The following is a 13,285-nucleotide window of genomic DNA, read 5'->3' on the forward strand; positions in this document are numbered from 1 at the left end:
TTTACTCCTCTGAAACCATCACCATATTCAAGTTAAATCTTCACCCCTGAAAGAATTCCCTTGGCCCCTTGGTAATCCCTTCTCCCTCCCCGCCCCCTTCTCCAGGCAACTACGAATGGGCTTTCTGTGGCTCTAGGTGAGTTTGCAGTTTCTAGAATTTTGTATAGATGGAACTAGTCTCTATGAACCCCTTTTTACCCAGCTTCTTTGGCTCAGCATATTTTCTTATTACAGGTACTTTAAATGGAGTCTTGAGGAAATAGGAGTAGTCAGTGATCAGAAAGCCGCAGAGGCACCGCAAGCCCAGGGCACAATCTGCCATACTGGATTCATCCTTCCCTCTTTCCTTCACTCGCCAGATGTTAAGCGAGCACTGGCTGGATTCACTGCACGTCCACAGAAAACCCTACTCGAACTTGGCACTGCCCACCACTTCCCACACCAACCACCCTGACCCTCAGCCACCCTTTTATCTGTCACATCGAGCTGGGCACTGGGTGATGCAGGTGGGATCATCAGAGGTGAATCTTGTCTCCCAAAACCATGCAGGGCAGAAGGAAAATCTATGACACTGTCTTGTTTAAAAAAAAAAAAAATACCAGTGGCTATTGACTTCTAAAGCTCCAGTTATGTAGGGAAGTTCACAAAAATAGTCTCTATAACTTAATGCTCTTCCCACCAGGCATTTCATATAGGGCTTCTCTCTGACGTCATGTACGAAGATGCTCTTTGACTGGAAAAAGTCTTCCCCTCTCACAGGCTCCGTGTCTGCAATTTCCTCTAGTTATTAGTGTGTGCAGACTGGGGGGCGGGGGGCGGGGGGGCTGCAAAGTGATTTCAAGAAGGATGTTGCCAAAATAAACCAGGAGGTTCCTTCCCAAGCTAAAAATAAACCATTTTTCAGGAGTTCCCGTTGTGGCTCAGCAGTAATGAACCCGACTAGGATCAGCTACTACAAGGGTGTGGCTTAGTGGGGTAAGAATCTTAGTCGTATCCATGAGCATGCAGGTTCAATCCCTGGCCTCGCTCAGTGGGTGGAGGATCCGGGGTTGCTGTGAGCTGTGGTATAGGTCGCAGATGCAGCTCAAATCTGGCATTGCTGTGGCCGTGGCCTGGACCGGCAGCTGTAGGTCCAATTCAACCTCTAGCCTGGGAACTTCCACATGCCACAGGTGTGGCCCTAGAAAGCAAATAAAATAAAAAATGAAAATAATCCATGTGTAAATCTTACCTCAGTGATCAAGAGCCAGGGGTACCCCCTCCGAGTTCCCGCCTGATGCCCATCTTCCTCTCCACAGCGCACAGCAGGCAGGGAAGACCGAGGGTCTTCGTGCTGCCCCCCTGCCTCCCCTAGGATGCATGTGTGTGGCTGGAAAGAAATGGAGGTGGCTCTGGTCAATTTCGATAACTCAGACGAACTCCAAGAAGAGCCAGGCTACGCCGCAGACTTCGACCCCACCACCCCGAAGGGCCGGCCAGGGAGCAGCCCCTTCTCCAACTGGAAGATCCTCATTAATGAAAGCACCAACCACGAGACGGTCTTCTCCAAGCTCCCAGGAGACTGCCTCGACCCCCCGGGACCCGAGCCGCTGGTCCTGAATGAAGGAAACCAGCGGGTGATCATCAACATCGCGGGGCTGAGGTTTGAGACCCAGCTCAGGACCCTCAGTCAGTTCCCAGAGACCCTCCTGGGAGACCGGGAGAAGAGGATGCAGTTCTTCGACTCCATGAGAAATGAGTATTTCTTTGACAGGAACCGGCCCAGTTTTGATGGAATCCTCTATTATTACCAATCTGGCGGGAAAATCCGGCGCCCGGCCAATGTCCCTATCGACGTCTTTGCGGATGAGATGTCCTTCTATGAACTGGGCAGTGAGGCCATGGACCAGTTCCGGGAGGACGAAGGCTTCCTCAAGGATCCCGAAACACTGCTCCCCTCCAATGACATCCACCGGCAGTTCTGGCTCCTCTTTGAGTACCCCGAGAGCTCCAGCGCCGCCCGTGGGGTGGCCGTGGTCTCCGTGCTGGTTGTTGTCATCTCCATCACCATCTTCTGCCTGGAGACGCTTCCTGAGTTCCGCGAGGACAGGGAGCTGAAGGTGGTGAGAGACCCCAGCCGCAACACCAGCCAGACGGTCCTCTCCCACACCCTGTTCACGGACCCCTTCTTCATGGTGGAGTCCACCTGCATCATGTGGTTCACCTTGGAACTGGTGCTCCGGTTCGTGGTCTGCCCCAGCAAGCCCGACTTCTTCCGGAACATCATGAACATCATCGATATCATCTCCATCATCCCCTACTTTGCCACCCTCGTCACCGAGCTGGTCCAGGAGACAGAGCCGAGCGCCCAGCAGAACATGTCCCTGGCCATCCTGAGGATCATCCGGCTGGTGCGGGTCTTCCGCATCTTCAAGCTCTCGCGCCACTCCAAGGGGCTGCAGATCCTGGGCCAGACGCTGAAGGCCTCCATGCGGGAGCTGGGGCTGCTCATCTTCTTCCTCTTCATCGGCGTCATCCTCTTCTCCAGCGCCGTCTACTTTGCCGAGGTGGATGAGCCAGAGTCCCATTTCTCTAGCATCCCTGATGGCTTCTGGTGGGCCGTGGTCACCATGACAACCGTGGGCTACGGGGACATGTGCCCGACCACCCCGGGGGGGAAAATTGTGGGCACTCTGTGCGCCATCGCAGGGGTCCTCACCATTGCCCTCCCTGTGCCTGTCATCGTCTCCAACTTTAACTACTTCTACCATCGGGAGACTGAGAATGAGGAGAAGCAAATCATCCCGGGAGAGATCGACAAAATCCTCAACAGCGTGGGCTCAAGAAGGGGCAGCACAGACTCTCTCAGTAAGACCAACAGTGGCTGCTCTGCAGAAAAGTCCAGGAAGTGATCTGCCCGGGGCTTCACGGCCCCTGGAGTCTCCTGTGTCTGTCTGTCTTTTTCTGTAAGTCTCTCTGTCTCTCGCTTCCCCCTCCTTCAATCCCTATCTTCCGCTCCCCCTCTTGCTCTCCGTCTTTCCAAAGACCAAAATGCATCATTTGTGACCAACAGGCCATCTTTGACCGGAAGCTGTTTTAATAGATGGATACTTCTGCTGGATACGCCTGCTGTAATGTTCCAAGCTTTTACTTCTCAGCGGACTAGAATAGAACTGAATAGAAAGATTCCACTCTCCTTTCCAGTGAGGGGGTAGTTCAGGTCCTAGCCACTCACCTGTGGTCCCCAAGACCAGCAATATCAGCATCTCCTGAAAGCACGGAAATGCAGAATCCAAGCCCACCCACCTCAGACCTACGGAATCAGAATCTGCAGTTTAACGAGATCCCAGGTGATTCATTTTCACATTAAAAATGAAGAAGCACTGGCCCTGGTCTTCCCGAGAGAAAGCACACGAAAAGGCCGGGGACTGCTGTGAGCAGCAAGGAAGAGCTTAGAGTTGTTTCACAGCAATGCCGCACCCTTGTGTAGCATTGCGTACATTTTCCAAAGCTCTTTCACCTATGTTATCTCACTGCATCTAAAAACAACCAGTAGAATGGATTCAATTATTTCCATGTTGCTGATGAACAAACCAGGGGACCGCGACTTACCTAAGGTCACCCAGGAATAGAGACACAGTCAATGCTGGAACCCAAATCTCCTACCTACTGATCTAGTGCTCTTTTCACCAATGAAGAATGTGTGATGGATTTGGGGGGGGCAAGAGGAGAGGAACTTGGAGGGGTCTGGCTCTCAGAGGATCTAGGCAGCAAATTTCCAGGCAGGTACACATCTCTGTGCAGCCTGGAAGGCAATGCCGACTCCCTTCCTTGGCTCGTGGACAAGCAGAAACATTCCCAGCTGTTTTTCTTTTTTCTCTCTTTTTGTCTTTTTTTTTTTTTTCTTTTTTTGTCTTTTGTCTTTTTAGGGCCACACTCACAGCATATGAAGGTTCCCAGGCTAGAGGTCTAATCGGAGCTGTTGCTGCCGGCCTACGCCAGAGCTACATGGCAGAGCTACATGGCTACGTAGCAACCAGCACCACAGCTCATGGCAACACCGGATCCTTAACCCACCAAGTGAGGCCAGGGATCGAACCTGCAACTTCATGGTTCCTAGTCAGATTCATTTCCACTGCACCACGACGGGAACTCCCCAGATGTTTTTCATTTGGCTCATCTCCACGAATTTGAGCAGACTGGGGATCCTGAGTGTGGGAAGTATATACACCATGGCCTTGGAGAGCTGGTCCAGGAAAATGCACAGGTCCACTTGTCTTGGGGTTCAGCTCCCAACAAGTCATCAGGAGTTCAGCAGTAGCCTGTAGGCAGCTGGGGTGGGAGCATCAGGGCCCCAAGTCATATGTGCAGAGGCCAGGCCCCCCAAGGAGGACGGGTGTTGCAGGAACCAAGGAACTGCCCTCGAAGCAGGGCCCCAAGTCATATGTGCTGGTCCAGGCTTTCGGGCTGGAGTCAGGGAGCAGGGCTGCCGAAGCAAGCCCCGCCCCCCTTCCCCCCTCCCCCTACATGTCACTGCTGCCCATAGAGCTGGTATCACAGTTCCTGTGTGCCAGCACTGAGTCATCTATTTCTTCCCCAGCAACCCAGGGAGACGGGCTATGGGAGCCTCTCTCACCATCTGTCCACCCAGCCTCCTGTCTACAATGAGATCTACAGCGGAACACTCAGGGTAACTCCCTGACCAAGGGGAAGGAGCGAGGCAGGGCAGACAGGAGCCGGCTGCCCAGGGGGTCAAGTGAGAAACACAGAAGGAATGATATTCCCACTGTGGTCAAGGAGGAAAGGACGGGTCAGCAGCCGCGTGCAGAGAAGCCTGCCTTAGGGAGGGCAGAGCAAGCCCTCATTGGGTGAGTTAATATCTACTGAGCTCCTACTGTGAGGCAGACAGTAGGCCACTGAATAAGGACACGGAAAGAACAAAACGGTCCCTTTAAATGTTCACAGGAAAAATATGCAAATAATGTAGAAAAACAACAAAAACATTTTCAGAGGGTGCAACAATTGGCAGAAGGCTTCCAAATCTTGTGTTTTCTTTCCTACCACATCATGCTGGCTGTCTTTGCAAAGAACTGTGCAAGTCAGACCTAACAGTTGTGTCTAGTCATCATCCTCTTTTAAAAGTGCTTTATAGAAGTTCCCTTTGTGGCACAGCAGAAATGAATCTGACTAGGAATCATGAGGTTGAGGGTTTGATCCCTGGCCTCGATCAGTGGGTTAAGGATCTGGCATTGCTGGGAGCTGTAGTGTAGGTCACAAACATAGCATGGATCCCGAATTGCTGTGGCTGTGGGGTAGGCCAGCAGCTGTAGCTCTGATTCGACCCCTAGCCTGGGAACCTCCATATGCCGCAGGTGTGGCCCTAAAAAGACTAAAAAATTAAAGTGTTTTATAAACCATGAAGGGTTTCAAAAACTTAAAGATTTTTGAGTAGAAAGCTCTCTAGACGTGGAATCAAAGGACCTGGCTGAGGTTTTACTAAATGTATGATTTTGGCTTCAATGAGACTCAGTTTCCTTATGTGGAAAATGGAGCTTAAAAATGCCTGCCTTGGTGTTCCCATCATGGCTCAGTGGTTAATGAATCCGACTAGGAACAATGAGGTTGCAGGTTTGATCCCTGGCCTCACTCAGTGGGTTAAGGATCCCGTGTTGCCGGGAGCTGTTGTATAGGTCACAAATGCAACTTGGATCCTGTGTTGCTGTGGTTGTGACATAGGCCGGCAGCAACCGCTTCAATTAGACCCCTAGCCTGGGAACCTCCATATGCCATGGGTGTGGCCCTAGAAAAGCAAAAAAAAAAAAAAAAAAGATGCCTGCCTTGCAGCAAACAGGGCAGTGTTCGCCCCACACCACCACCACCTCAGGGAGCAGTCCCAGGGCCCTCCCAGCCACCCGCTCTCACCCCAACTGGCCAGCAGAGCTCCTCAGGACTTCCTCAAGCTGCCACAATGGCTGCTTAGGACCTGCCCTTTGTTCAAGACAAGTCCTTTTGTGACGTCCTACTTCTCGCATTCTTATACTTGCACTCAACCTCTTTGAGTTTACTTCCAAATCTAAAAAATAGACAGAGCTACACTTGCCTCACCAGGCTGTTGGGAGGAATCAATGATGGAGTATTATTAAAAGTAATTTATGTGTAAAAAAAATTTTAAAGAATGTACGGCTATAAAGCACTGCCCAAATAAAAGGAATTATTACTCGAAAAGCTGTCATTTTGGACCAATTAACGGTGCCCAAGGACGTATAGAACTGGCCTTTACAATCCAAGTCAGATCATGGCCTGGTTTCAAAGACAGAGGCTGACTTCAAAGACAGAGTAAAAATAGAATGAATGGACAGGGAGCAGGGGAAGTGGTAGGAGTGAGGCTAACATCACCTTTAATAAACAACTGTCCCCTTCTGGACGCCTTACACGTGTTGTTTCATTTCCTCCAAAAGGTAGGTGTTATTTCCATTTTACAGATAAGGAAACTGGAGCTTCAGAAAGTTAAGTAACCTCTCTTTCTGGCACCCTTGGGGGGATCATCAGAGGCACCCCAAGTACAGGGAGCACAGTATCAGGCTGATCAGACTCAGATGGTCCTCTAATTGTCTTGTCCACCTGCTTTCTTGCCCAAAGACCCAACCCCTAGGTCTCGCACATTCAGTCACTTCCACCCACGTGCACACCAAAGGTGACAGTACCATCGCATGAGCCAGCATCATTCTCTGTGGTTTGGGGATGTCAGAGAAGCTGAGGTTGGTGCCATCCCTTGTCACAGCAGCCTCTCTGGGTCCACACCCAAGCAGAGGCCACGCAGAAGAGCTCAGCCACTCATCGGGGAAGGAAGGCTCTGCAGGCCTTCTGGGACAATCTCCCGGGCACAGACCTGCCCACGCAGTGCGACCCAAGACGCTCATCCACAGGCTCCCTGGGCTGCTCTCCCAGCCCCGCCAGCCACGCATCCCCTGCTGGCCCTGCCCAGCCCTCGCTCTGCTCGGGAAGCGGTCCCTTCCCCATGACTTGCTCGGTGCTCCCTGAGGGGGCACAAACTGGTGCAGGAAAGCATTGGGCAGAATGCTTCCAGGTACAGGTGGCAGAAACCCAACTCAAACGGAACCAACAGAGATTTAATCTGCTCACGTGACTGAGAAATGCGGGACATCTGATGGTGGGTTGGCGGGGCCTGGAGTCTCACAGGCCACCTTCGGAGTTCTTGTCACTCTGTCCATTGCCCTTGCCTGCTGCCTCTGCCGGACAAGCAGGCTGTCTCCATGGGCAGGGAGCACGGCAGTCTTCAGGTCCCAGCCTTATCACCATCTAACCAAAAATACATAAATACACATAATCACATTTGTAGCTAATTGCTGTCACTCATTCCTCAGATGTTAGAGTCCAAGGTAGGGATTTGTGGAGTTCTCTAGAGGCGCTGCAGGTTGAAGATCTGGCATTGTCACTGCAGGGGCTCCGGTCATTGCTGCGGCACGGGTTCAGTCCCTGAGCCAGGAACTTCCATATGCCACAGGCGTGGCAAAAAAAAAAAAGTAGGGATTGCTGTCTATTTAGTCCACTGCTATATTCCCAGAGCCTGTCACAGCACAGAGCAGGTGTTGAATAAATACGATTTGAATTAATGAATTGTCCCTTCAAGCTCTCGCTCCTTAATTAGCCTAAAGAGACCAAGCTAAGCCACTCTAGGTCTGGTAAGATTTTGTTCTCCCCCACTCCCCTCTCCCCCAAAACCTAGACCTACAGGCTGAAGCCAGATATTCATACTGCAGAGTAGGGTGGCAGGTGACCCTTGAAGGCCTTATGAATATCCCGGAGCCCTGCCGGCAGCCAGGAAGGGGCCCAGGGGAGGCCAACTTGGGGGAAATTTTCCTGCCCCCTCCCCCTGGGGCTGTTGGAACTGGGGGACGGGACAGAGGATGACAAAAACAGCCAGGGCCCCCCTCCCTCTCTGAAAGCCCCACTCCGAAGGTCTCCCAGAAGGCCCGGTCTCAGACCCTTGGCCATCTTTCCAGTGGAACAACTGAGCTTGCAAAACATCGCTCTTCTCAAGCATCTCGGGGGTCCGGCCTCCCCGGTCAGGGTCAGTTTAGCTGCTCCCCCTCACGCCTGGCTCTGCAGCCCTCGCCCACCGCAGCAGGCCCTCCTCCGGCAGCGTCCCGCCCTGGCCCCCTCCGCAGCAGCTACTGCTCGGGAAGAAGTGCGCCCCCTACAGGTGCCGAGGCGCGCGGCAGCCCTCGCCCCGACTCTACACCCCCTACCCCCTCGTGGGTCCTGGGATGAAAAGGACAGAGTCTCCCAAGGCGCCCCTGCTCAGAAGCTGATTCCAGCCCCCCCCCAAAAAAAATAAAATGCATTCACCCCGCCACGGGGAGCACGCCAAAGGCCCTTTGAAGTGCGAGGAAGAAAGCCACCCGGTCTCCCCAGAGACCACTGAGTCCGCACATCCTAGAGACAGAAGGTTTGCCCTCAAACGCAGGGATGAAAAGAAACTGGGGGTGGCGGGGAGCCGGGGAGGCGGGTTGGGGGGTGGGGAGGAAGATCAGACAAATGTTCGTTGTTGCATCTCAGGGGAAGCGGAGGTAAGAAGCTGCCTGCGAAATGTCACCGGATAATGAATGCTGCTTCACCCGGGCGCTGAGGTGTCAGTCAGATGCACGCGGAGGGATGACAGCCGTCCCACTTAGGGACTCTGGTAGGGCCTCGGCTCTGCTAGCGCCCTCCTTCCCACCCGATCCTTGCTCTATTGTTCACAGAAATATAAATATACCAGGAAAAAAATCAATATGACGGGATCATAAATAATGCAAAGCGCCCAAGGTTATCGTGAGAATTAAATAAGGTGATATATGGAATTCCTTATCAAAAGGTCAAACATGCTCTGCAAAGTAGGAAGAAGTGAATGAAGCCTAAGATAAAAACTCACCTGCAGGTTGTAAACCTTTCAAGGGCCCTGATTCTGTCTTTTGAGTGTTGTCATCCCAGAGCAGTGTTTGGTGCATAATAGATGCTCAACAAATCAGGGGAGGACGAGAAAGAAAGGGACAATCCAAGGCCCCGGAAGGGCAAACTCGGAGGCCCTGGCTCCCCCTCCACCCGCCCCCAGGGATAATACTCGTGGCCCATATTTCTGGAAAGTTTGGGGTGGGGCAACTTCTTGACACAGAATTTTCTGTGCAGGGCCGGAATTCTCTGTTTTTTTCTGAGGTTCCACGCCTGCAGAGGGCAGGTGCCTTGTCTCCTCCAGCATTCTCTCCATCCCTGCTGGGGGCCAGATGCTGGAAAAGCCCCCGGGTTACAGACTGGGAGGGTCTATGCCCTCGGCAGGGGGGGGGGTTTGGCCTTCTCAGAGGGGGCAGAAACCCATAACCCATGCCCTCTCTGAGGTTCGGTCTGAGGCCTGTGCCTCCCGGTAAAACCTCAATTTCCTGAGCTCTTGCTGTGAGTTCACAGTAAGTCCCTCTGCCCACTCCCTGGCTCCTCAGATTCCAGGGGAGCTGGCCCTGGGGTGAGCGCAGCCACTGGCCGGTCCTGGGACAGACCCCAAAGAATGGTCTCCCCCCCACTCCATCCCGGACCTTCTGCTCCTTGAAGAACCCCCACCCTTCAGCATGAACTGGGAATGAACCTGAAGCCCCAGATGGCAGTCCTGCCAGTGTTGACACGAAGTCCAGTCCAGGAGAATTCTCTCGCCAGAGAGCAAAGGGAGAGCCGTGCTCCCTTTGGGTCCTGAAGGGTCAGGCACCAAGACGCCTCCCTTTGTGGGGAGCGGGGGACAGGGTTTGGCACTTGCTGAGCAGGACTCGCCTGGCCTTGTCTGAGAGACAGTGGGGACCTCGCTGCAGGGGGTGGAGAAAGGCCAGCCCTGTGGTTCTCTTTCTCTTCCTTGGGGTGACAGAGAGACACAGAGGGGACGGGGACGGGAAGGCTTGTGGCTAGGGCCTGAAGTCTAATGTGTTGAAAACGGAAGAGGCTTTTTTTTCAAAAGCTTAGATAAGTGTGTAGAATGAGCAAAGCGCTGCTGTTTTCTCTTTGAAACAGGATAAAGGGGAGGACAAAGAGGAAACGCTGAGAAAAAAATGGTTCCTTGGGAGGTCCCGCTGTGGCTCAATCTCCATGAAGATGCTGGTTTGCTCCGCCACCTCGCTCAGTGGGTTAAGGATCCGGCATTGCCGTGAGCTGTGGGGTAGGTCATAGACATGGCTTGGATCCACAGTTGCAGTGGCTGTGGTGTAGACCAGAGGCTGCAGCTCTGATTCAACCCCTGGTCTGGGAATGTCCGTATGTCATGGGTGCGGCCCTAAAAAGACCAAAAAAAAAATGATTCCTTGGAAAGGAAGGAGAGGTTCAGATGTATTGAAGTTTGTTATAATTTTCTCAAAAGCACCGCCTTTAAATGAAGCGCTCACGTTCAACTGTTTTAATGACTGAGGAGTGTTGCTTTGTCCTGTGTTGTTTCCTTGAAATAGGCTTGGAGCATTTTACTTTCTAGGGCAACACAAGGAGCCATTGCCTTGTTGAACCTGGAAAGTCAGATGTGGAAGGAGCCTGGGTTTGACAGCTCTTAGGTTACAATCCAAGTTACTCAAACTCCCTGAGACTCAGTCCTTTTAACTGTAAATTGGGGATCAGTGGGCATATCTTTTAGAGATGTCAAGAGAATTAAATGAGACGTAGAAAGTCCCTTTCACAGAACTGGCAGTGAATAATTAGTAGGTTTCTGCTCTCCATATGAGATCTCAAAAAAAAAGTTCCAAACATAAACAGGGTGCCTGCCGCCACTTGGTGGCAGCATACCCGAACTCAGTGGGGCAGTACTCAGAACACTCCTGAACAAGTCTCTGGCTTTTGCCACTGTGGGTCCCTTAGGACAGTATCACATTTACCCACAAAGCAAGGATGTCTCTTCCAGGCACCCCTCCTGCTGCCCTTCACTGTGTTCTCAGAATTCCCTGCTACGCCAGGAATAACCGCAGGAGGAATGAATGCTGCAGGGGTTATACAATGATTCCACCTGCACTGTTATCTCATTTGATCCTCACGAGAACCCTGCAAGATTTCGAGAAAGTTTCGGTATCTGCCTCACTTTAGAGCTGGTAAAACTGAGTTCACCACTTGCCCCGAGTCCCACGGTCCAGTTTTTGGTGGGCGGGGACCTGAGCCTGCGTCCTCCACCCCCCTTCCCACACTGCAGCTGCCTCCCCTGAGCAGGGGCTGGCCAAGCACGGCTTGTCAGACACTGAACATTTGCTCTGAAAGAAAATGAGGGCAGGGCTGAAAAAGGCACTACCTCCTTGGACGCTAATGGAGATCAGCCTTTCCTGTGGGCCAGATGTTTGCTCTGCATCTTCTGGGGAGTATGACTGTATCGGTTTGCTGCAGCTGCCATAACAAAGTTGCTACCTGGGCTGCTTAAACGACAGAAACTTACGATCCCGCATTCTGGAAGCTAGAAGTCCAAGATCAAGATGCCAGCAGGGTTAGCTCCTTGGCTTAGAGGTGGCCATTTTTCCTACATCTCTTCACATCGTCTCCCCTCTATGTGTGTGTGTCACTGTCCAGATTTGTCCCTTTTATAAGGACACTAGTCATGATAGATTAGGATCCACCTAAAGACCTCATTTTAACTCGCTTACCTCTGTAGAGACCCTATCTCCAAATAAGGTCTTATTCTGAGATCCTGAGGGTTAGGATTCCAGCATATCTTTTTTTTCTTTTTTTGCAGGGGAGCGGGGACACACAATAACCCTTAACAATGGTCATCTCCCTTTTATAGATGAAGTTCAGAGAGGTTAAGTCATGTGCCCAAAGTCACACATCGAGGCAAAGCAGCAGCCATAGCCCTGCTGCTGGAGTCTGTTGGCATCATGACACCATGTGCCCATCCTCCATGGCACCTGGGCACAGAGGCCACTCCACTCCAGAGCTGCCCCTGAGACAGTCAGGGATTAGAGTGACGTCCCCCCACCCCACCCCCTGCTGCTGCCTCCTCAGTCTGGGGAGGGGGGGAGTGAGCAGCAGGCAACAAGATGGGACACGTAAGGAGATAAGGAGCAGGTGGGAAGGAGAGAAGGGGAGGCAATGAGGCAACAGGGGCTGGGAGTGCTAGACGTGTCCCCTGCAGGTGGGGGCCTTCCCCTCCCCAGCTCCTCAAGCCTGGTAGGTTTGCAATCAGCAGAGTGCCCGAGTAGGTTCTGGAAACAGCCCCCACAAGTGACTTGTTAAATGAAGCTATTTTTACTAACCCACTTGAATCATGTTTTGGAGTTTCTCAGTGGCTGGGTTCCTGCTTTGCCCTCCCTCATAAAGCACCCCTGAGGTCAAGAATTACCTCCCAAAACACACACACACACACACACACACACACACACACCAGGCCTGACTCTGCCTCCTGAAGCAATATCCTCCAGCCCTTTTCTGGGGAATGAGAAGCGTCCTGGGCTGGGGATGGGAAGAAGGAGGGAGGGAGGAACAGCACGGAGGCCTGACAAGAGGCACCAGCCTGAGCAGGGCAGCAACATGGAAGCCCTGGTCCCCCACCTGCCAGGCGTTGAGTGCTTCCCAGCATGCTTGCGTTCCTTTACTGCCTCCATGAAGAAAGGGAGAAGACCAGATTACAGAGGTCTCAGTCGCAGAGAGGGTTCCTCTGGGGGGAAGGGAAGGAAGGAACCACCTCCCAAACCTGGAACTGCCAGCACCAGGGTGGCCCCTTGAGGTCCCAGGCTTGGAACCTGAGCCCAGCTGGAGGTTGGACTTGATCCCAAGTCATCAGGGAGGGTCTGGTCACCAAAGCCAAGAGTCTGGACACGATGCCCCTGCCTTGAAGTAAGAGAAATAAAGAGAAGTGCTTTGTTCTCACTGTAGCTGGTAATTGTCTGGATCTCCTTTCACGCGGGGTGGTAAGGACCTGATAGAGAAACAGGTTTTTAAAGGTTTAAATAAATTGAAGGATGTCAGACTGCGTTCAGCGCCAACCCTGCCATTTATTAGGTCACGTGATCTTTCCATATCAGGGCCTCAGTTTCCTCAGCTGTAAAATGGGAGCACATAAGAACTGCCCGTGGAGAACAGCAGTAAGGGAAAAGTGTGATGATGAATGGGAACGTGGCTGGGCTCTCCAGGGAGGAAGCCTCTGGACTACAAGCACCTGGAGGAGTAGGTCTTTTTAGGGCTGCACCCTTGACATATGGAAATTCCCAGTCTAGGGGTTGAATTGGAGCTGCAGCTGCCAGCCACAGCCACAGCAATGCCAGATCCTTAACCCACTGAGCAAGGCCAGGGATCAAACCCAAGTCTT

At 52.4% G+C, this 13,285-nt stretch overlaps 1 protein-coding gene across 1 annotated transcript; it reads left to right on the forward strand.

Moving 5' to 3' along the window:
• The first annotated feature begins 1,355 nt into the window (after positions 1-1,355).
• On the forward strand, positions 1,356-2,891 carry KCNA10 (potassium voltage-gated channel subfamily A member 10). Its single transcript, XM_003125855.3, has one exon. It carries the CDS (start codon positions 1,356-1,358, stop codon positions 2,889-2,891), a length of 1,536 nt encoding a protein of 511 aa, XP_003125903.3.
• Positions 2,892-13,285: the final 10,394 nt, after the last annotated feature.

Source organism: Sus scrofa, chromosome 4 (assembly GCF_054392235.1).
Source record: "Sus scrofa isolate SSC_HxYL_T2T_F1_AM1 chromosome 4, Sscrofa_HxYL_maternal_Yorkshire_Landrace_v2.0, whole genome shotgun sequence".
In the NCBI taxonomy this organism is placed as follows: domain Eukaryota; kingdom Metazoa; phylum Chordata; class Mammalia; order Artiodactyla; family Suidae; genus Sus; species Sus scrofa.